Below are 22,231 nucleotides of genomic sequence, written 5' to 3' on the forward strand. Positions count from 1 at the left end.
CGTGGGACCAGTGAAAAACAGCCAACACGACGTGGTGGCGCTATGTTTGACGCTATTGCCACCACAAACGAGTTGTATGCAATGCGCGTGCGGAGGGGTTTGCATAACTGGGGCGACCCCCGGTCAGGTCCTTTCTTCATTGCCAACTTCCGCGACAGAATACCTATAAAGGCCATGGAGAAGTCGAGGTCAATCTATTCTCTTTTCGTTAAACCGCCTGAGTATTCCTTTGGAGGGAATCCACGACAAGACGCCGACGGGCTGATCTGATTGCTTCGGAGCTTACCGATGCTATAGTTATAGCCGCGTTATCTGTAAGGAGCCCCTCTTCCTGACCGTTATATTGCAGGGTTGGACCGGAATGCAGTCCATTTGTGGACTCTATTTCTGTATATTCGCACCGAATGTTGGACTAATGTCACTATTAGAAATTACCATTGGGAAAAAAGTGATCATTGCCAGACCGCTGTTTGTCAAAGCTGCTCATTTCTCGCCCAATTTCATCGTATAAAGTCGTGGAACCACCTGAGGTGAAATATAGTCCTACAGTCTGACATTCAAATCGAATCATCGACTTCACCCACCATGACAGAGCCAGGCAGTGAAAGGCCTGTCTCGCCCGAGTACAGTCAAGGCTACTCGGCGGACGTGGATATTATCCGAGAACAAGAGTACCCTTTACTAAATGGTATGAGTATTTAGCTTTGCTATATGGTACACCGGATGCTGACTATTGCCTTTGTCGTATAGAAACCACCTATCTTGATCATGCGGGGACAACTCCCTATGCCAAATCTATGATCGAAGCCTTTTCCCGTGATCTTTCATCAAATCTCTTTGGAAATCCCCACTCGATGTCTATATCGTCCCAGATATCCACACAGCGGACAGATGATATCCGTCTCCGAGTGTTGCGGTTTTTCAACGCAGACCCTGATGAGTTCGATCTTGTCTTTGTAGCAAACGCAACCGCCGGCATTAAGCTAGTTGCAGACTCACTCCGAGACTCTGATCATCGAGGGTTTTGGTATGGCTACCATATCGATGCCCACACTAGTCTGGTTGGCGTGCGAGAGCTAGCTGAGATGGGTTATCAGTGTTTTCAAAGTGACGAGGAGATGGAGACTGGGATCTCGGAGTTGGCTGCCAGTCCATCAAAGGCTCCTAGACTTATCGCGTATCCTGCCCAGTCAAACATGAACGGACGCCGTCTACCCATTCGCTGGTGCGAGAAGATCCGATCGGCAGCCAATGACAGCGGACGCAACATATTCACCTTGCTTGATGCTGCTTCGCTTGTATCGACCGCTCCGCTTGATCTAGGCCCGTCTTCATCTGCGCCTGACTTTACGGCGCTAAGCTTCTATAAAATCTTTGGATTCCCCGATTTGGGTGCCTTAATCGTCCGCAAAAGTGCCGCTAGAGCATTTGAGCGACGAAGGTATTTCGGTGGAGGCACAGTTGACATGGTTCTGGCAACGGGAGCACAATGGCATGCCAAGAAGGAGACTTCGATCCACGAGAGGCTAGAGGATGGGACTCTTCCATTCCACAGCATTATTGCCCTCGATGCAGCCATGGATACACATTCACGCCTGTATGGCTCAATGGCCAACATTTCAGCTCATACCCGATTTCTTGCTAAGAAGGTCTATGATCGGCTTTCTTCTTTGACGCATTTCAATGATACGCCAGTTTGTCAAATATATCAGGCGAGCACGACATTTGGAAATGCAGATACCCAAGGTCCGATCATCGCGTTCAACATGCGCAATAGTCGAGGGGACTTCGTGCCCAAGACAGAAGTTGAGAAGTTGGCCACGGTTCAAAACCTTCAGTTGCGCTCTGGGTCGGTTTGTAACCCCGGTGGAACTGCCTCTGCCCTTGGTTGGACTGGACCTGAGCTTCGTCGGCACTATTCTACTGGATTGCGTTGTGGAGACAGCCATGATGTGATTGGAGGTCGACCGACAGGCATTCTGCGTGTTAGCCTCGGTGCTATGTCTAACATGAAAGATATTGATTCTCTGATCAATTTTGTTGAGGAGTTCTATGTTGAAAAGATTCCTCCAATCCTTGCTGTTGACCCTCTTATGAGTGAGAATGAAGTGGTCGCTCCTCATTTCTATGTTGAGAGTCTTGCAGTGTTCCCTATCAAGAGTTGTGGTGCTTTCAAGATACCGGAAGGAAAGCGCTGGGAAGTAAAACGAGAAGGATTGGCCTGGGATAGGGAGTGGTGTCTGGTTCACCAAGGAACTGGAGCCGCATTGAATCAAAAGAGGTTTGTCCGGATGGAATCCAGTGATTGTATGCGCTAAAAGTCCATAGATACCCCAGGATGTGCCTCATCCGGCCCTCCATCGACACTGACAAAGGCGTTCTTCGTATCACATGTGGTGCGATAGCCGCATCTGACCAAGTCAGTCTCGAGATCTCTCTCGGCTGGGAAGATACCAGTGTGATATCGACCTCATTTTGTCCAAGTTCGAACAAAAGGTCCGCGAAAGTTTGCGGAGACACCGTATCTCTCCATGCGTACACATCACCCGTCGTCTCGGCCTTCTTTTCGGATTTCCTAGGCGTGCCTTGTACGCTTGCAAGGTTCCCATCACAGACTGGAAACCGGTATTCAAGACCAACCCGCGTGCCAAGTACCTGGAAAAGCCGGTTCCGCAAGCTCATCATGCCCGGTTCTTTCCCACTTGATTTTCCGCCACCACCCCGCGAACAAGGCCTAACTTCGATAACATTATCAAACGACTCCCCGATCCTGATTGTCTCGCGCTCTTCTGTCAACCGTCTCAACGAAACAATCAAGGCGAACTCGAAACACGGCAGCAGCAAGACTGTAGCAGCGGATGTATTCCGCGGTAACATAGTCGTCGCTGAACGACTAGCCAACCGTGGTGATATCGAGCAGCCTTATGCAGAGGATCGCTGGTCATCCTTACGGATCGGACCTAGCCAACTTCGCTTTGACGCACTGGATGCATGTCAGCGTTGCCAGATGGTCTGCATCGACCAATTTACTGGCGTCAAAAAGGATGAGCCATTCTCTACTCTATCAAAGATTCGGAATATTGATGGCAAGGTTTCCTTTGGTAGATATTCTACTCTCTCCCGAAGAAGGGGAGGGTATTGACTCTGAAACCCCAGATCGCAGGACGATAATGGTTGGTGATGTCGTTATGACTTTATATCAGGAGTATTGAGCTAGGTCTCGCGATCTGGCTGTTATATTTGATTATGATTGTATATTTTCGGCTGGGATTCACCATTTTGCGTTTTATGTTTGGGTTGGGCATCTTTTATTCCATTGATGTGAGCTGTGTGAGTCGAATTCAATTGGCTATAAAAACGCTTCAAAGTGCTAGGTGGTTTAGAATGCGATAACCAAAAGAGCCGTTTTGACTGTGATTTACGATTACAAGGAGTTTTGGGATTTCCTTAATTACCCAAGAGAATGGATAGGAATCGAATCAATCTTGAATGTTCATTCCATTAAAATAACATTAGTAACATCAACCGTAAATTAAGCAGCAATGATGGAAGTCGCAGCTGCATTATCCTGCATCGTGGTGAATGGAGCCGCAAAACCGTAAGTCTTGTAGCCCTGTGAGTAGTCTTTGCCCTCGACACGCTCTAAAGTTCACATTAGCAACTGCTCTCCCGACTAACTAGCCCGTCAATAGAGAACTTACCATGTTCAGGGGGAAACATCTCCATCCGATGCTTATAGTACCTCTCGCGAAGATCTTCGCCATCACTCCTGGAGTGAAAAGTAGCATAAAGACTGGACCGACTCTTCTCCGTCTTGTTTTCAGCCGAGCGATGTGCCAAATGAGACCCGAAGATCAACATATCACCCATATCAAGAGGGATAGAAATCCAGTCGTGCGCTTCTTCCCATGCAGGCGTGATGCGACCACCATCCGCGAACTCAATCTCCATCTTGTGGGATCCGCGGACGACCTCCAAGCAGCCGTTCTCAGGAGTTGCAGCATCAATTGCGATATTTGCTGTGACATGTTCAATGTGGCCGATATGGTCGTAGGCTGGTGCATCTAGGTGAGCCTGGAAGCCGTTGCCTTGGGGCTGCTTGTAGTTGATTTTGTCCTTGAAGAGAAGCATGTCCTAGGTTTTTATAAGGTTTAAGATTTATTTGCACTGCGCGTAGAATATTTATGCTCACATCGCCAGAGACAGCCTTCAGGATCTCAGCTAGCTTCTCGCCACAGACTAGTGACTTGAATTCTGGGTGGTAGTCGATGAATTTCTCGGTGCGCATGAGCTGGCGCTCGCCGTTGATGTTGATCTCATCATAAGGCATCCACTTGCCCTTTACGCGGGGCCAGGCTTGAACTTCCTTTGTCCATCGGAGCAGTGCTGTAGGGTCGACCAATTGATGCTCGGTTGCGCGGAGGAGAAGGTAGCCATTTTCGTGGTAGGAAGCGACTTGATCGGAAGTGAGCGGCGACATGTTCTCTTGTCTGACGACTGAGTCGGATAATTTAAACTTGGGATTATGATCTTGAAAGTCTCACAGGGAAAACTGAACAGTGGTGACAACAGGGCTTTTAATAGACCAAGAACGAGCCAGACACAGCGTCTTTTCTCAAGGACAGCAGGGCAACTAGACCCTCTTTTCTGCATTCAATGGTAATCGGAAAGCTTTAGCTCCAGCCTTCGAGTGGATCTTCATGATCGGCGTCGCGTCCGAAGGTCGAAATTCATCGCAGGTCTTCGTCCCGAGGTTTACGACATGGACGGGCTTCGTGCCGACGGTTTAGACGTCGGGTTGAAGATTCTCTGGAGAGACATTGCACGTGGGGCAATGAGAAAATGGGCCTGGCAGGCAAATTAAATCTTAATCGGACTTCTTGCCTTGAAGTTGACTTGTCTTTCTCCAGTGTGGTCGATATGGAGATCTATCTTCCAGATGTGCCTCTATCAACACAGTACATAAAGTCGACAAGCAGATACAATATCGGTAACACATTCTTGTGATTTCATACTTTAGAAGAAAAAACCAAGCAATAATCATAATCATGAATCCGAAGATGCCAATTCTCCAGACCGAGCAACTTCTGCCCTCAGTCGAGGAACATACCCGCAGAACAATCAAAACCCTCTTCAGTTTCCTGGACGCGCAAGGACAAGGTGACTACCTCGGTGAAAGAGTGACGCAGCTGGAACACTCGCTCCAGTGCGCAAGCCTTGCGTCTCAGTCCGCAGAACATGGACATGACACTGAAGTCGTCCTTGCCGCCCTTTTGCACGATGTCGGACGCTTCATTCCAGCCGCCGAGAAGATGGGTAAGATGGTCACGCCAGATGGCCAGTACATTGGTCGGCAAAGCCATGAGATTCTTGGAGAAGCTTATCTGCGACAAATTGGATTCAGCGAGAAGGTCTGCCAGCTTGTCGGGGCGCATGTCATGGCGAAGCGGTACCTGGTTGCCACGGATCAGGGATACCATGATGGGCTGAGTGAGACTAGTAAGAGGACTTTGAAGTTTCAGGTATGAGCTCTCATGTTGCTTTGTAGAACATTTCTGATGCATACAGGGGGTGGGTTTACACTTGAGGAGGTCCGAAAAGCGCAAGAGGACCCTTTGCTTGCGGCTAAGCTCGCTGTCAGGCGATGGGATGACCTCGCCAAAGTGCCCGAATGTGTGGTGCCTCCACTGCAAGCTTACGAAGAAATGGCCTTTGAATGTCTCCTTGGTGAGTATAGCTACAACTAAGAGCCGAAAGGATACTAACTAACGAATGATGCAGAGTCTCGTTCAAAGTTCAAGCTCCACTCGAGGGAATACAATGTACCAACATCACGAACAGTGGTGATTTGCATCGATGGATTTGATCCGGAATACCTACAGTCCGGTATCGAACGGGGTCTTTTGCCGACATTCAAGGGATTGATGGACAATGGCTTCCATGCGACGGCCAAAAGCTGCATGCCCTCGTTCACCAACCCGAATAATGTATCGATCATTACAGGAGCACCACCGTCTATCCATGGAATTGCAGGGAACTTCTTCCTAGATAGAGAAACAGGCGAAACAAAGATGGTCACCGATGATTCCCTGCTTCGAGGCTCGACATTGCTGGAGCAGATGGCCCAACGCGGTGTACGCATTGCTGCGATCACAGCGAAAGACAAGCTGCGTAAAATCCTTGCGCACGGATTAAAGGGGTCTATCTGTTTCTCGTCGGAGAAAGCTGCAGAATGCACCGTTGAGGAGAACGGGATTACTGATGTCGAGAACTGGCTCGGTCAGACCGCGCCTAGTCAATACTCTGGAGATCTGTCTTTGTTTGTGCTTGATGCAGGAGTGAAATTACTTCAGGAAAAGAGATCGGACTTTTTGTATCTGACTTTGTCAGACTTTGTCCAGCATAAGCATGAACCAGGAAGCAAAGAGGCTGATGATTTCATGGGAGCGATTGACCAACGGTTACAGAAGCTCGCTGCTTTGGCTCCCGTGATTGGTATCACTGGAGACCATGGCATGAGCCAGAAGTCCAATCAGTCAGGAGAGCCAAATGTCCTCTTTTTGGAGGAAGTACTCAATTCCAGATTTGGAACGCATGCTTCCAGAGTGATTTGTCCTATCACAGATCCGTTTGTGCGACACCATGGCGCACTCGGCTCGTTTGTGCGTGTTTATCTCAAAAATATTACACAGATTGATGAGATGATACGCTTCTGTGAATCGCTCCCGGAAGTTGAGATCTCTCTGAACGGTAGGGATGCCGCACAGAAGTATGAAATGCCGCTAGACCGTGAAGGAGACATCGTCGTGATATCGAAAGAGCATGCCGTTATAGGGAGTACAAAAGCCAACCACGACCTTTCCAACTTGAAAGATCATCCTTTGCGATCGCATGGAGGACTGAGTGAGCAAGACGTTCCAGTCATCACGTCAAAGCCGATAAGGAATACCAGCAGTGGAGTGGCCAAGAGCTGGAGGAACTACGACATCTTTGATCTAGTGCTCAACTGGTCAAGATAATATTGGCCTATCATGGCATCACTGAACGAGTTCCGGGGCCAATAGATGTACTATAATGCAGCCACCAGTCATCAACGTCAGGAAAGTGAGTCTGAAAATCAAAGCTGGCCATATTTTCCATCCATCCCAGATCAAATCCTAGTTGATGCTCGGGTATTGAGGGAGCGTTTTGCACTAGATTGTGAGTAGGATGGATGGGTAATCGGTGCAAAAGTCTTTCTAGGCCCTCACTAATGACCACAAGTATGTGCTGCTTGTGCATAGACTGCGTGGTCTCCCGTAGAGCCGACACCGTTTGAGCCACTAATGATAGAATTTTTTCTGTGTCGATACGGATGACCGTCGCATATTTTGTCGCAACCTTCATAAGGAAAACCACAGCAAATGCGAGCATGGTATCGAAGTACAGCGGGAGCCCGTTCAAAAATGATCGGAATTCATCGTCGGAAACAATGACACGCAGGATTGACATTGCCGATAGAACACCGGCATTGGCAATCTCTTCCAACTCGGGTGAAATGCATTGCGGTGCATCATCCGATATGGGTGCACCCCGAAAGGCGTGCGAGCAGAGATACAGCTTTGCGAAATGGAAGTGAAACCCAACTCCCTTCTGGGGATAGTTTCCAACATTTCGATTGGCTTTGAAGCTTTCGCTCCAGTCGGCGAACCAGGTATCCAAAGAGATTGAGTACCGTCGTAGCTGAGGCAATGTCTGCGGTAGAATTGAAGTATCGACATCGACGCCAAAGGTGTCAAAGACTTGACCGAGAATGGACCACTCTTTGACCTGACTGATTAATCTAGCGTCATCTTCGGTCGCATGTTCAGTCTCCAATAACCGACTGGCAGAATCGATGATGAAGCCTTCTCTGGACATGGGAGGTCGGCCATAAGCGATAGAAAAATGGTGGTCGCAGACGTAGACAAGATAGTATAGTCGAGCTTGAAGGTATCCTTCACGGTCACCCTTCACAGCTTTGTAAATTCCACTGTGTAGGTTGATATCTGATGCAATGCGAACAGCTACTTCGGTTAATTTTGAGAAAGCCAGCATATTTCAGTCACATACCATTTCCAATTAATGCCCAAGAAAGCCCATGTAGCCAGAATGCACCAACACACAGACCACGGATGTCGTCTTCATTCACGTTCCTCGAGAAGATTTGTGCTGCAACAAGTGACTTGTATTCACTATAGCATGTATCGAAGAGATGGCCGAGGGATTGGGAATGTAAAGCTCCCACTGTGCAAACTGCCGCTGTCAACAGGGGTGATGCAATCCGGACTGAATCCAGGCTGATATGATCTCCGAGGATGCGATAGAGAAAATGGTCCAGTCTGAGATGATATGTCTCAAATAGTGCCAGTGCCTGGCGCAGTGAGATTTGTCCTGCGGATATAAGGTCTGGTTGATGGGAGCTTGCCATGGTACCGGGTAAACCTGCTTTCCCGCTTTCTGACACGCAAGATGCCGGGATAGAAGCAGGACCCCCACGAGGATCCATGATGACTTCCCAAGTCTGGGATGGGTCATGCTTTTTTACTGAGTCTCTTGGTTGACTAGATGGAGAAGAGTCTTGGTTGACAGCCTCTCTGGCTGGGCTCATAGATTGGCCCTCTGGTTCAGGGCCACTCTGTATTGCTTGCAAAGCCTGCAACTCCGGCATTCCAACTTTATTCGCAATGCTTGCAACTGCTTCTTCTAGTCGCCTCATCTTTTGCACGACTGCACCCTTCCATCTGTGCTCTGTTAGTAACATGATACACGAACGGACTTGAAGTACTAACGTGACATCCTCTTCAAGTAATGTCTGCAAGCTTCTATTGACACTACATGAAAGACCTCTTTTCTTGCACCTTGAGCAGGGCATCTGGCCCTCTCGCATATGACATTTGACCTGTTCAATTTATCAGTCGATGTGTTGGTACTTTCTACTTTCCAAGATAAGACTCACCTTTTGCTTTCGGCATGCCACGCAGGCCGTGATCTTGCGGGTAATATCTGGAGGCTTGCGATCACCAAAGGATTCTCGCAAGGCACTCACAGCTGGCGGAGAGGGCAAATCAATGTCCATTTTGGTCGAGGCTGTGATGTAGTAGCGCACTGTCGCTGATTATTGAAACTGATATCCGGTTTGCACTGTATGCACCAGTGATTCATCCAATGAGATCAGCCAAAAGATCAGCTTATCAACACCAATCAGCGCAAATCCAATAAACATGGCATTTGACGGACTTCGCACCGAAGATATATGCTTCGTCAACCCCGGAGACTCGGAGACTACCGCGAGTGGTCCGAGCGCTGGTATGCACGTGGGCGGCACGTGCACCAATGACTGGTCTTTGCGTTGCACGTTTTTGATGCCCTCGTGGTGGTGTTCACGTCGCTCATTGCATCCGGGATTTCGCCTAACATTACAATGCTTCACTGACAGGTGAAGGACCGGTAGTTCTCGCCGACATGCCAATGCTTTTTCTCATCATGACAAGTATTTGATAATGGCAAACTATATATCCTGACGAAATAATGGCCGATATGCATATTTCTTGCCGTGAATAACAGTCACACATGCATCTTTGAGCAAAAAAGCGATTCTCTATACATATTATTTGCTCCAATGACCTCTCTAGGTGCCAAATTCAGGTTTGTCGTCACTGCGGGTGTGGGATTCTTCGCAGATGGCTATCTGAACCTCACAATTGGACTTGGTGGGTGAGACAACTAATAATTCAAAGACAAGCACTAACATCATCTAGTGGTACCGATCCTTGGATATCTATACTTCCAGGATGGCAAAGTACCGTCAGTCCAGAGCGACATTATCAAGGGCGGTCTAAGCCTAGGGATGGTAGTAGGCCAGCTCTTGTTCGGAGTCCTAAGTGATGTATTGGGTCGTCACACGATATATGGAAAAGAGCTACTGCTCACCATATTCGGAACTCTGATGGTCATTCTATTACCGTGGAAAGGCATGACATCCCAGTCCGTCACGACTTGGGTTGCCGTGTTTCGTGTTCTGACCGGAGTTGGAATTGGAGCGGGTAAGCTCTGTCTTATGGTATGAAAAGAAGTCAAGGACTAAGATATGACAGATTATCCTCTCTCTTCGTCTCTGTCAGCAGAAAAATCACCATTTGGCTCCCGAGCCGTACAGGTATTGACGGTGTTCTCAAACATTGGTCTAGGAAACATCGCAGCGAGCATTGTATTCCTTGTGCTTCTCAAAGCATTCAAAGGGGCTATATTCAATGACTTGAATCATCTCGAATGGGTGTGGCGACTACTGCTGGGAATTGGAATCATCCCCGCGCTTTTCACTCTTTACGCTCGCTTGACAATTTCAGAAACTGTCCCCTACAAGCAATGTGAGAGAGTTTGAACTTCAATTGACCTACATCTACTAACAAGGTGCAGATGTCTGTGATGACGCTGCTGGACAGAAGCGTGGATTTAAAGAGCAGTGGAATGACTTTCGAGATTACTTCCGTGAGGTCCGCCACGCAAAAGTCCTTTTTGCAACGGCAGCTTCTTGGTTCTTGTTGTACGTCTTGGATCAATCATATAGCTTTGCATGAGCTTACATTACACACAGTGATATCGCATACTACGGCATAAATCTTAACCAAAGCATCATCCTTGCCAGGATCGGCTACGCCAAGGGTTCAACACCCTGGCAGACACTTTACAACACCGCTGTGGGAAACATTATTGTCCAAGCTGCAGGATATCTCCCTGGCTTCTACGTCGGCATCTTTCTCCCTGATCGCATCGGTAGAGTTCGTCAACAACTTTACACCTGTCTGATGGTGTGCATTTTGTATGCCATCTGGGCAGGGATTAGCACACAAAGCGCACATACCTCAACCGCAGGTCTAATGGTCATATTCGCACTGTCGCAATTTTTGATGACCGTTGGACCTAACTGCACCACTTTTCTAATCCCTGCTGAGGTCTTTCCAACCCGTGTTCGAGGCACAGCGCATGGAATATCTGCCGCTGCCGGGAAATGCGGTGCAATTCTCACTGCATTTGCCTTTGGAACTGTTGAAGATGCGATTGGCATGGCAGGTGTTCTTGGTTTATTCTCCGGTGTCATGCTTCTCACTGCTCTTGTCACACTCATGATACCAGAGAGCAAGGACCGTACTCTTGAGGGTATTGAAAGGGGTGCGCTTTATGGTAAAACAGTAACCGTTGCGGAGCCATCATCGCCTTCTGGGAGCGTTGTATATGTCAAGGACAATGGTTCGAAAGTTTAGGCTACATTAATATCTACAACAAGCGGAGCGAAACGATTTGCTGAAGCCGCGTTGTAAATTGTGCATGCAGCCTGGAGGTCTTAGCAGAGCAGACAGAAACACATACCCAGAGGAATTACTTGCCGTTTTGCTTTTTTCTTAACATCTTTTATATCTCTTTTTATCAGAAGGCATTGGTTACCCAAACGTCGTTCTTGATCAATAAAATGCCACTTTTGTCATTTCTATCTCTTGTGAAAGCATCATGCAAAACAGTCAGTTCTGAACCAGCGCCGGTGTTGAATCATCTTCTCCTTCGCCCTAGGTCCTCCGCACGTAGCCCTTACAAATCCCCTACGTAAATCATGTACCCTGAACGTTAAAGTTTCAAGATTTCCTTGCCCTTTGAGGTAAAATGTGATATAACTGTCTTGCTACAAAGTTATTTCTGATTGGTATTTTATCCGATGCAGTCAAACGTTTAGATATGGTTAATTCATGAGTGGCATCAAATTGTGGTGACTTTTTTAGCAATAAAATTGTGCTATTTCCAGGTCTGGTCAAATAACAAAGTGTTAATACTTGGCATTTCTCGGATCCATCCGCTTTGTGATGCCTGATATTATCTTTGCTTCGTCAAACAACTGATGAGAATCGCACGAATAGCCCATCTCAACGAAACAGAGAAAGGAAAGCTGCATACAATGAATATTGTGTTCAAGACATGGGAGAATGCTCAATGAGTACAAAGAATCAAAGGGCCCCCTGGAGTCCAGGTGGCCATTGTTGTCAAGGCCAATAGTCCTATAAAGAGTCTACCCGGAACATGGCGTCAGATTTCCAAGTAAGTTTGTATCTTCTTCTTGCAAGAATCCTTTGCAAGTTGGAACCCAAAACGTACTCACTGCTGACAATGGAGTCCTCACCCACTTCACCTAGTGGCGACCCTTGGAAATTGGCTGATCCATATTACCCAGCCCCAATCGGAGCCGTCGAAGCTGCAGAAAATCCAGTACAGGCTTCCTTCCGATTCATAGTCCGCCGCGCATCTCATGCCGAGCCTAGTGCAACGCATGTCCTCAACACCTGGGTGAATAGTTCCTATCTGATATGGGCAGTCTGTGCTGCTCTTGCAGACGATGGCGTGGATGAAGAATGGACCAGAAAGTTTCAGAAATGGCGACCACTGTGGAACAAAATCCAACAGGATGTGCAATACTTCCAGGATGGGCATCGTGCTTTCGTTTCAAACAAATTCTTTATGAAGATTCCTGCTCCGCCTATTCACAGAATGCTTGTCCAGCAGTTTGATGGTCCGAAGTTCTTTCCTCTTCGTGCGCCTCATTTCCTCCAGCATTGCCCGGGGTGTCCTAGCTGCCATGGAGATGGACATCATCATGAGGATATATGGGATCTCTGGCGGTATATTTACAGAGCACCTGTGAGTAGTCCCCTGATTTTCTGTGTCACTTTTCAGGATGATCAAAGAATCAAGTCGGTCCGATTTGAGGATAACCGTGAGGTATCTCACAGGAGCGAGTCAGTCCCTCAGAAACAAAGGCCCCGGGGAGCGGAGACCTCCAAAATGAAGACTTCAGGTATGGATAAAGCCTCGAGAACAAAAGTACTACCCACAATAAAAGTGATTACGGAGACAGCAAAGTCTTTCGCGATAGAGGAACCTAAGGCAGAGACGGCTCTTAACATGGAGAGACTCTCTGAGAACCAATCGTCTCCAATTCCACGGCGACTGTCGAAACTGAAGCAAATTTTGAACATGGAGTAGGATCTTCTGCCCGTGGCTAATTATTTTTCTCTTTCTTTTGCTACACCTCTCTTGGATCCAAATCTGCCTACCAGATTTCAGACCCTGAACTCTTACTATCGAAATAGATCGAATAAAGAATCATGGCGAGAATCGCGACTCGACTGCGGTATTATAAATTGCGTAGTGTCCCTCCAGTATGAAACGGGTATAACTAGAGTCCCCTAGTCCTCATGCTTTTCCACAATAGCTGCAGGACCAACATATTCCTTTCGCCCTTTGACAATGTACATTCCCAAACTCAGTATAAAAACAGCACCAAAGATGACCACGCTCCAGTTGAAATTATCCGGAGTGACATCGACATCTCCCGGCCAAAATGACCAGAAGAGGGCAAACAGAGAATACAAAAGAGCGATGATGTTAACAGGCAAACCCCATCGTCCCATATCCCAGCGACGAATTGGAAGTGTCTCCGGGTGCCAGATCTTTCGATAGATAACGCAACTGATGGAGATGATGTATGTATACATCAATGCAGCGACATTGACGGAAATGATAGCATTGAATGCGGTGTCGGACCCGATGTTAATGAGAGAAAGGGCACAGCTGATAATGCAGGATAAAGCAATGGCATTCACAGGAATCTTTCGTTTGGCGTCAACCTTACCGATCCAGCGAGAGAATGGGAGACCATTATCTCGAGCGAACGCGAAAGTCTGGCGGGAGGTAGATGCATTGAATAGAATGTTGCTGAAGATGACCGGTAACAATGTAATTGCCGTCAAACCATTCACTCCCGCTGTAGATGTTGCGTTTTTGAAAACGTACAGGAACGGAAACCCGGTAACGTCATTCAATGCATCCTCCACGGAGGGAATAGCGAAGAGGTAAGTAATTAGCAGGATTGTGGCCATGATGCCATTGCTGAAGTAGCCCCAAGCAATAGCAATAGGCACATATCGAGCAGCATCCTTGACCTCTTCCGACATGTGTGCACAGGCATCAGAGCCTACAGAATCAGTTAGCATCCCGGGGCTGCAATCAGAGATTCATCACGTACTCAAGGAACCGTAGATCGCCGAGATCTGTCCTATCATAACGCTCAATCCCATGGTCGACCAACCGCCCATATTCTTCCACCCGGTGACAAACACCGCTTCCGCGGATTGTCGAGGAGCCATAGCCCAAAGAACAATCAGTATCACAGCCCATGACAAAACATGGAGGATCATCAACAAATTACTCAGAACCGGCATCACATCAGCCCCGTACACATTGAAAATGTATATGACCAAGACCATGGCAAAGACAAAAAGGGTGCCTTGCCAGCCTTGGGGCTCATAGCTTGGATCTCGGACACTGATCAGCCCTTGGATGATGGTTCCAGTTAGGAAGGACCCAGAAGCTGCGCCAGCTTGCCATGCTAGGACAGACATCCAGCCTACAGGGTCACAAGATCGATGTCAACAATGCACAGAATTCTTGTATGCAAAGGGGTTTAATACCTGTGATATAGCTCAGGAACTTCTGATGCCGCGGCGAGGAAAATTCCGAGACCCAATGGTACTGTCCTCCGGAAGTCGGGGCCATTGAGGCCATTTCAGACAATGAGGCAATGATGAATCCAAAGCCGATAAAGGTCCATAAGTAGGACCAGAACATGCCAGGGAGTCCTCCATTTGATAATCCCTCTGAGTTGGAGCTGGTTCAACATGTCAGTGACAAGACACGGGGGTTTCGAAATTTCCCTAGACTCACATTAAAATAAACTCCCATGTCGCTTGCAAAACAGAAGCAAAGCTGAGTGCAGCAATGGGTCGCAAGTTTCTCTAGTTTGATATGTAAGACTGAGGATCCCTGTCATATAAACCAGCCATCGTACCTTTAGTTCTTGAACCTTTCCCATCCGATGCATATCACTATTATCCAATGCAGTTCCCGCCGTGTGGCTCTCAGGGACATTTTGGCCGACCTGCTGCAGCTCCATGTCCAGGGCTTCCAGCCCGGCGACTTTAGTAGCGACCATGGCCAAAATGTGACGGACCGGACAGGCAGAGAACCGAAAAGGGAAGAAGAAAAGATTGCATGGAGGGGTAGAGATGAAATCTCCCATATTTCCCATTTCCACATAAGCTCCGAGCCTCCATGTTCCTGTTTCCGGTTCCGCCCATTCCCCTCTTTGGTCTGCATAAGCTTGGCATTGACGGCCCGTTTGGATTTGAGACTATTTACGCTCTTGACGCTATTGACGCTGGCATCTTATGGTGGCTTGTTTCCGTCCACCGGTCCACCGGAGCAAGCCCAAAAAAAAGAAAAAAAAAAAGAAAGCATGGAAGAGAGGCGCAAGGCGCAATAGCCCAGAGGCCAGGAATGTGTAACGCCTGAATGAGCTGCATGGGCACGATCCCTCCATGACGATGTGGATAATCCCCTGCTCGGCCCTGTGCGCTCAAGGGTAGTCCCGTTGACCCCGCCCGCCCTATAGATCGCCGATATGCCCCATGGGAGGATTTAAGCAACTAGTATCATGACTAGCTTGTTCATTATTCAACACCTCATTATAAACAGTCCTCGCATTACTCGTGAACAAAGGGGCAAGGCAAAGTTGAGCTGACCCCCCCCTGCGGGATCGCCGCATACCCCGGTCATTCTCGACGCAGCTCGACATGAAAATAGTAATTTGGTTAGCGATCCCAGCGAGCCCTATTGGTCAGTCCACCTACGAGGGAGGTAGGCAAAGTTTCTATTTCTGCCTGTCTTATCGTTCTAGAAGCCTGATATTTCAAAAGATTGAGCAAGCTGACAACATCACGAAGAACAAAAGAGAAACTGGCCCCCGTTTCCCGGATGACCTCCTATTTCATGTCCATATGTATCGAATATCTTGCCCGGGGACCGTGGAAGTTTCAGACGGCTTGACGGCTTGACAGGTTGACATGGCTTCTTCAACAGTCTATCCGCCCGGTGTCAGCCCGCCTCTCAGCACAGACAATGAAAACAACCACAGTGGATTGGTCGTGATTCTCACAGCGCTGTTCCTGGTTTTTGTTCTGATTTCGGTCGCGGCACGGGTGTTTTCTTCATTTAAAAGGCGGCTCATCCAGCGTGAAGATTATTTGTTTGGCGCCCTAGTGGTAGGTCGCTACCGATACCCGGAAGATGCTAGATGTGCCCGCTAACGTGGGGGCGTATTTTGAGATAGGCCGTGGCAATATGCCAAATATCTTTGGTTATGGCTCAGGTGCACTATGGCTGGGGCACTCGAAAAGAACCCAATTTGCCTATTGACATTCGCATGCTAAAGGTAGTGTAATGGGTAGCGTTATTGGATTGTTTCAACACTGACACATGCGAAGATAGGATATGCTGCGGAAATTCTCGCTATTATTGTTTTGGGTATCTCCAAAATCATTACTTGCCTTTTCTATGGAACATTATTCTCCCAGATACAGCATCGGTCCAACCGCCTCGCGTTGGTGGGAATGGTAATATGGATAGTAATGGCGATACTCCTACTAGCTATTCGATGTCATCCTGACCCATGGGCGGATATAAGTGCAGCCCAATGTGGAAGTCTAGTAAGAGTGTCCAACACCACCCTTGATAGCTTCGACGTTCAGAACTAATTGACTGTTGTTCAGCTCTCGCACTGGGTCGCTATCACAGCAATCGATATTTTCACCGAAATCGTACTCTTCATATACTCCGGGATGGCTATATGCAAAGTCAGAATACCAACGAGCAAGAAGTTAATAGTATTCCTGGCTCTCGAGACTCGAATAATGTAAGTTTGTTTCAAACACTGGACTCTCGTCCAGTAAGCTAAAGCGAGTGTGTTAGACTTGTCCCACTCGCCGCAATTCGCTTATACTTCACCAAGCGACAACTCGATTCCAATGACCCAATCCTTCTCGGGGCCTTTGCGACCGTCTCTACTGAGATATACCTTTCTTTAAGCGTCGTATGCCTTGTAAGCGCATTCATTAAATCTTTCCTCGCGGTCTACGAAGACAAAAATGGACTCGCGTACACGGAGCGTGGTTCTGGATTCGGATCTAGCGCTGTCAAGCACAGTTCAACGGCGACTGCTTCCAACCCTCGGTCCCAGGCGTCTCAGCGGTTACAGCGACTTATGGGACGAGAGGGGGATGAAGAGCCAATGATTGATCCTGTTCAAGGGTCCGGGGGGCTTCAGATTGTCAAAACTGTGCGGTTGAGCTTGCATAATGAATCTATAGAGCTTGCGGATGTGAATTCAAGACCACCGGATTTTCATTAATAAATCACGTACCTATGCAATGATACAAGCGTTTATATTGGAAATTTAGGTCCTTTCTCCAAGTGTCGATGATGAAGGGTCTGCTGGAAGTAAGAACTAGTATGCCGAACCCTCATCATGCTCTCGTAATGAATATGAGCTGGACCTCGAAGCAAGGAAGATATTACTGGCTCTTTGTATACAATTTAATCCGTAAGCTAAAACATGGAGAGTATAACTGTACGGTAAACACAATGATTTCCAGACATCGTTTCTCATACATCACCAAGCCGTAGGCCATACGTCCGTCTACACCTAGAAGCATGTTACTCATGCTCTACTCATACACTAGGTCGATCAACTCTGTAGACGACCTCAGCCACATTGAAGTAACCCTCATACTCAACATCGTCACAGTCCTCCTGAATATCATAATGATAATGACCCCCCTTGCGGTCTCCATCCGCCTCGAAACAATGAGTATGCTCCATCCTCAAACCCAACCCTTCAGGATCAGCACTATGCATAACATTCAGACAAACCACCGGCGCATCAAAAACATGATAAGTCAGCCACTCTTGCTCCAGGAATTGCCGATCTCGAAATGGCAATTGATCCTCTTTCGGGAAATCAGGCATAACATGGAATTTTGCGCTTCCAGACTTGAGCAGGAAAGCACCACCCAAACTAACCGGTCTCGAATCCCCATATGCATCACGCAGGCTACCCCGAATACAGTTCGTGAAGTTGTCTTTGCCGGTGCGTATCCGCGCGACTATCTTGAGAACCGGGCCTGTTTGCCCGTCCGAACCGAAGAGGTTTATCATCAGTGCCGAGTTTGTGCTTGACAGCTGTTCGCAGTGTGGTGTGTTCTCTTTATTAACCTTGATCACGCGCGTGCAATTCTCCAGCCGTAGTGAGCCTGGATCAGTGAGATCAGACGTGTGGTCGATTGCTTTCCACGACAAGTTCGGTGCCAATTCGGCATTTTGTCCGATGTCCTGGAAAGGCGCGGCACCGGCTCCAAGAATGAAGCCTTTCGCTGCAGACATCTCCATATCCTTTGCCAGGGAGAGGAGCGAGTATTTAGCGTCGAGGACTGGCCGAGGGAATAGGTGTTGCTGTCCGCCTACGTCGGCTATGCGCGTGTTGCCGGAGAGTCCGGATCCAGCGAGATTGAATGGTGCATGGCGCAGGTCAGGACATTCCACTACCTTTGCGCTTGCAGTCGCAAAGTTTGAGAGTAGGGACTTCTCGATGAGGGCTGCCAACTCGTGTAAGGGGGGAGGGTCCCGTAGGTGCTGTGTTACAGCCATGTCCAGGTGTTGATCGGGGGTTTAACCAACGTTCGAATTGTTGTTCATTCAGACTGTCCGAATACATACTCTTCCTCTAGCAACTTTGGTCTTAGTAGACCATAGGCGGGGCAACCGGCTCTCAGATTGCATCATTGCCCGACATCGGCATTTACTTCGTTTCAATAGTTATCAACTCTCTCGCATCCAACATTGATAGTCTGCTTGTTAGCTCATTCAATGACAGTGAATACAGTAGGAACAAGGTGATGTTGATCATCAGAATTGATATTTTAGACGAAACGAAAGTCCTCGAGATTGCTCTCTCCAATGGCATAAATGTCATTATCCCAGCACATAATCGTGTTCCAACATGATATCGAATCTCCACGCAAACACATTCAAGTCCGTGTCTCATTAAACCGATCGTCTCATCAGCATCATAAAACCCATAAGGAGCCAAACCCAAGCCCAGAACCAAAAAAAAAAAGGAAAACGCAAAGAAAGAAAAACGCAAGCAGAGCCAATCAATCATCCAGACCGCTCAAACAACATAGTGCGAAGGCCTGCGACTGGAGCTGCGATGGCGAGAGTGATGCGAACCAGACCCATGGCCCCGACGAGAACTATGGCTCCGCCGACGGACAACAGTCTCCTTCACAACAACGTCGCGATGCGAATGATGCAGGAACATCGCCAGACAAGCCGTCCAGAAGAAGAACACAACCTCCATGATACCAATTGCAAAGGACGCCTTGAGCATAGCACAGGTCTTGTTCACATCCAGCGAAAGCGGGTTATTCGTCCTTTGACCGTAAGACCCGAACGGACCCAGGGAGACCCAGACCGAGCCGCCATGCCAGCTGGCGCAATCGGCGTTCGCGATAAAGCGGAGCTGATAGACACCGGCGATGAACGCGCCGAAGAAGCACAGGTCGATGAAGGCGACGAAGATGGCGGAGCGCTTGGTGGTGGAGAATCGGATTAGGGTGTCTACTGCCCAGAAGATGGCGATGACGCTGACGATGAAGAGGACCAGGATGTAGGCTGGGGTAAGTTCGTTGGCTTTGAGGTATCCGTTGACAAAGTAAGCCTGTCGGGAGTGGTTGTTAGCTATGGATTGTTTTTTTCTTGTTGCTGGGGGTTGTGTTCGGGACTGAGGGCTGAAAGGTGGGAGGGAAGATCTACCATCATGCCAATGATTGGGATCAGAAAGACGATCTCAACCAGGCGGTTGAAGATGAAAAAGACACTGCCAATCATCTTGAAGGGGAAGATTAGATCTTCGGAATGCGACGATCGTGTTGATGTGGTGATTGAGTTCTGGATGTGTTTTGTATGAGCCTGGGGCTACACCAGAATGTCACTGCGACAGCAACAGCTGCAGGATGCACGATAGAGAGAGATGCAGGGGAGAAAAGTGAAATCGCAAGTGAATCAAAAAGGATAAATATGAGGGGAAATCTTCCACAGATCTTGCAGCGTCATCTTGGGGAGGAGGCTGGGCGACTCAGAGGGCGGCATCGAGGAGGCTGGGGGGTCCCTGGTCTGAGTGGCCTCGACAGGATTTGGTCTTATTGAACCGTTCTAGTCGCTTGCATAGACCCTCTAGTTTAATCTATGTCTTGCACTTGGTTGATCCCTTGTCGCATTTGTCCATTTGGTCGCACTGACGGAGTATAAAAGTGTGTGTTGTCAAGCCAACAGGTGGAGCCCCCAACTTTAGAGCCTATCGCCCTGCTTTGACGGTTAAGACACTAAAAGACACTAAGAAAACCAAGTAGAAAGTAGACGCAGAATACTGAATTCGAGAATCGGCTATCAAATCTCTAAACGCCTAGTCATACAGACGGGACCCAGCCATCTTTTCATATCATGTCCAAGCCGTCGGCATCAAATGCCATCTAAACTGCAATCATGGAGCGATTCCTTTCAATCATCTTTACATAGCCCGACCGGGGATATTAGTCAACGGGCGCCCTGGACCAGCCATCGCCCCCGATTGCATCTCCGCGTCCGTCAGCGGCTGAGCCTGGGAGACATACGCCGTGTTCTCATATTGAGGCAGAGAGTGGCCAGCACCCGGGTTCTGCGCCCTAGCATAATTATGCCTCATCTCATACCCATTCGTGACATCGTCTTCACTAGAAGACCAAGCACCGCCATCCGCATCGTGGTCGTGCGGGCGACGATTGTTCACATTGGACACGTAGGGGTTAGAGCTAGTCAGATACTCCGAAGGCGCGGGACGGGAGTAGTCGTGTACCGAGACAGCAAGATCCGGATCCATGCGCTCAGCTTCAGGGTTGCGAAGAGCTGTCGAGCTGTCGACCTTGGCGCCCATCAGCCGCACCGAGTCAGGGCCGGCGGGGTCAGTTCCCCAAGTGCGAATCGGGTACGCCCGGCCCTTGCGCCACGCTTCGGCGAGAGGAGGGAAGTACTGGCGGTACGAGACGTAGCCGCAAGCTGTTCCGAGCATGGAGCCCGTGATCACGTCGAAGGGATGATGACGCGCATCCATGATCCGCGACACGGCAACGAGGGTTGCGGCAAGGAGCGGGATCGTCACGAGGAGGGCTTTCCAAGCTTCGCCGCGGTTGTCCATGATGTGAAGCTTTCCTCCCAGCCAAAGCGCTGTGTAGACCAGGCCGGCGAAGGACGAGCTGCTGTGACCTAGATAATCGAATGTCAGCATTTGACCATTATCGGACCCTTCCGTTTGTGTCGCACGTACCGGAAGGCCATGACCGGAATCCATCTTTGATGATGGCCGGGTCTCCAGTGCAGATTGTTGAGTTCGACAGTCCGGGGAACAGGTCCACACTGCCCTCACGGGGTTGACACCGGTCAATGAGATCCGGTCGGGGCTTTCCACACGCCGTCTTCAGCGCCTGGGTCATGACGAACGCGACTGCCTGTGCCAGCAATAGGCCCAGGATTCCACAGTTCATCTCCCACAGTCGATCCTTCCATCGGTAAGGACCTCTCAGCTTCCTCTTCCCAGACCCGGCATCTTGGGGCTTGTTGTGCGAGAATAAGCCATCGATCACCAGTGTATATACGACGATGAGGACGAGTGGGAACGCGCCGGAAATGCACAGCGCGTACTTGATTGGGATTCGTTCGTGGACGGCGTAGGGGTATTGAATGGAGATGTTTCGGAGGGAGAAGTGTTGGTGGTAAGGTTCGATTGAGTCGACGATCGCGAAGCCAATCACACAGGCACTGGAGTTGGAAAGTATCAGATCAATGCAGCTTTAAGATCATGCAGGTAATCCATGGGGAGCGTACATTAGAATCACATAGTCAAAGATGTAGCTATGACAGAAGAGTTAGTTCGGGGTCCCGGCAAGATCGAGCTTAACCCACGAGATGATGACACGCGGTCGGAGCCGCCGTTTGGAGAATGGCAGGGTTTTGGGGAGCTCCATATTCCAAGGGTCAAGATTATGTGCAATTCATGGAGTAAGAAAAGGGAAGGGAAGAATCGGCTGTCGCGTGCCTTATGAACGCAGAGGCGCAAAGGCGCAAATAAACTCTTGGCAAGGGATTTTGACTTGGCGCCTCATCGCTTTCTTTCTTTGGTTAGTCCAATTGGTGTAAATGTGCGTTTCATGTCTAAAAGCAAATCAGTGGCGGAGTTTATACT

At 48.7% G+C, this 22,231-nt stretch overlaps 11 protein-coding genes across 11 annotated transcripts; 5 read left to right on the forward strand and 6 right to left on the reverse strand.

Moving 5' to 3' along the window:
- Window positions 1-585: 585 nt before the first annotated feature.
- Window positions 586-3,142, forward strand: hxB (putative molybdenum cofactor sulfurase protein (HxB); the record flags this gene model as incomplete). Its single annotated transcript, XM_057132812.1, has 3 exons — window positions 586-688; window positions 751-2,281; window positions 2,329-3,142. The coding sequence occupies 3 exons, from the start codon at window positions 586-588 to the stop codon at window positions 3,140-3,142; spliced, it is 2,448 nt and encodes an 815-aa protein (XP_056980800.1).
- Window positions 3,143-3,532: 390 nt separating this feature from the next.
- On the reverse strand, window positions 3,533-4,480 carry N7511_010436 (phytanoyl-CoA dioxygenase family protein; the record flags this gene model as incomplete). Its single annotated transcript, XM_057132813.1, has 3 exons — window positions 3,533-3,642; window positions 3,702-4,134; window positions 4,193-4,480. 3 exons carry the CDS (start codon window positions 4,478-4,480, stop codon window positions 3,533-3,535), a joined length of 831 nt encoding a protein of 276 aa, XP_056980801.1.
- Window positions 4,481-5,048: 568 nt separating this feature from the next.
- N7511_010437 (uncharacterized protein) lies at window positions 5,049-7,019 on the forward strand (the record flags this gene model as incomplete). The annotated part of the gene is made up of 3 exons (XM_057132814.1): window positions 5,049-5,499; window positions 5,569-5,727; window positions 5,782-7,019. 3 exons carry the CDS (start codon window positions 5,049-5,051, stop codon window positions 7,017-7,019), a joined length of 1,848 nt encoding a protein of 615 aa, XP_056980802.1.
- Window positions 7,020-7,157: 138 nt separating this feature from the next.
- Window positions 7,158-9,097, reverse strand: N7511_010438 (uncharacterized protein; the record flags this gene model as incomplete). Its single annotated transcript, XM_057132815.1, has 5 exons — window positions 7,158-7,193; window positions 7,258-8,045; window positions 8,092-8,762; window positions 8,811-8,920; window positions 8,978-9,097. 5 exons carry the CDS (start codon window positions 9,095-9,097, stop codon window positions 7,158-7,160), a joined length of 1,725 nt encoding a protein of 574 aa, XP_056980803.1.
- Window positions 9,098-9,640: 543 nt separating this feature from the next.
- Window positions 9,641-11,282, forward strand: N7511_010439 (uncharacterized protein; the record flags this gene model as incomplete). Its single annotated transcript, XM_057132816.1, has 5 exons — window positions 9,641-9,731; window positions 9,780-10,064; window positions 10,116-10,388; window positions 10,438-10,564; window positions 10,616-11,282. The coding sequence occupies 5 exons, from the start codon at window positions 9,641-9,643 to the stop codon at window positions 11,280-11,282; spliced, it is 1,443 nt and encodes a 480-aa protein (XP_056980804.1).
- An 892-nt stretch (window positions 11,283-12,174) lies between these two features.
- On the forward strand, window positions 12,175-13,047 carry N7511_010440 (uncharacterized protein; the record flags this gene model as incomplete). The annotated part of the gene is made up of 1 exon (XM_057132817.1): window positions 12,175-13,047. The coding sequence occupies one exon, from the start codon at window positions 12,175-12,177 to the stop codon at window positions 13,045-13,047; it is 873 nt and encodes a 290-aa protein (XP_056980805.1).
- A 203-nt stretch (window positions 13,048-13,250) lies between these two features.
- On the reverse strand, window positions 13,251-15,055 carry N7511_010441 (putative GABA permease; the record flags this gene model as incomplete). The annotated part of the gene is made up of 5 exons (XM_057132818.1): window positions 13,251-14,038; window positions 14,090-14,470; window positions 14,535-14,731; window positions 14,788-14,858; window positions 14,912-15,055. The coding sequence occupies 5 exons, from the start codon at window positions 15,053-15,055 to the stop codon at window positions 13,251-13,253; spliced, it is 1,581 nt and encodes a 526-aa protein (XP_056980806.1).
- A 1,206-nt stretch (window positions 15,056-16,261) lies between these two features.
- N7511_010442 (uncharacterized protein) lies at window positions 16,262-17,308 on the forward strand (the record flags this gene model as incomplete). The annotated part of the gene is given in 4 exon segments (XM_057132819.1): window positions 16,262-16,333; window positions 16,350-16,607; window positions 16,671-16,813; window positions 16,858-17,308. The coding sequence occupies 4 exon segments, from the start codon at window positions 16,262-16,264 to the stop codon at window positions 17,306-17,308; spliced, it is 924 nt and encodes a 307-aa protein (XP_056980807.1).
- Window positions 17,309-17,628: 320 nt separating this feature from the next.
- Window positions 17,629-18,603, reverse strand: N7511_010443 (uncharacterized protein; the record flags this gene model as incomplete). Its single annotated transcript, XM_057132820.1, has 1 exon — window positions 17,629-18,603. One exon carries the CDS (start codon window positions 18,601-18,603, stop codon window positions 17,629-17,631), a length of 975 nt encoding a protein of 324 aa, XP_056980808.1.
- A 523-nt stretch (window positions 18,604-19,126) lies between these two features.
- Window positions 19,127-19,845, reverse strand: N7511_010444 (uncharacterized protein; the record flags this gene model as incomplete). The annotated part of the gene is made up of 2 exons (XM_057132821.1): window positions 19,127-19,675; window positions 19,771-19,845. 2 exons carry the CDS (start codon window positions 19,843-19,845, stop codon window positions 19,127-19,129), a joined length of 624 nt encoding a protein of 207 aa, XP_056980809.1.
- Window positions 19,846-20,524: 679 nt separating this feature from the next.
- On the reverse strand, window positions 20,525-22,013 carry N7511_010445 (phosphatase PAP2 family protein; the record flags this gene model as incomplete). The annotated part of the gene is made up of 4 exons (XM_057132822.1): window positions 20,525-21,255; window positions 21,317-21,807; window positions 21,874-21,900; window positions 21,952-22,013. 4 exons carry the CDS (start codon window positions 22,011-22,013, stop codon window positions 20,525-20,527), a joined length of 1,311 nt encoding a protein of 436 aa, XP_056980810.1.
- Window positions 22,014-22,231: the final 218 nt, after the last annotated feature.

This window comes from Penicillium nucicola, assembly GCF_028828085.1.
Source record: "Penicillium nucicola strain IBT 29836 chromosome Unknown utg000010l, whole genome shotgun sequence".
In the NCBI taxonomy this organism is placed as follows: Eukaryota; Fungi; Ascomycota; class Eurotiomycetes; order Eurotiales; family Aspergillaceae; genus Penicillium; species Penicillium nucicola.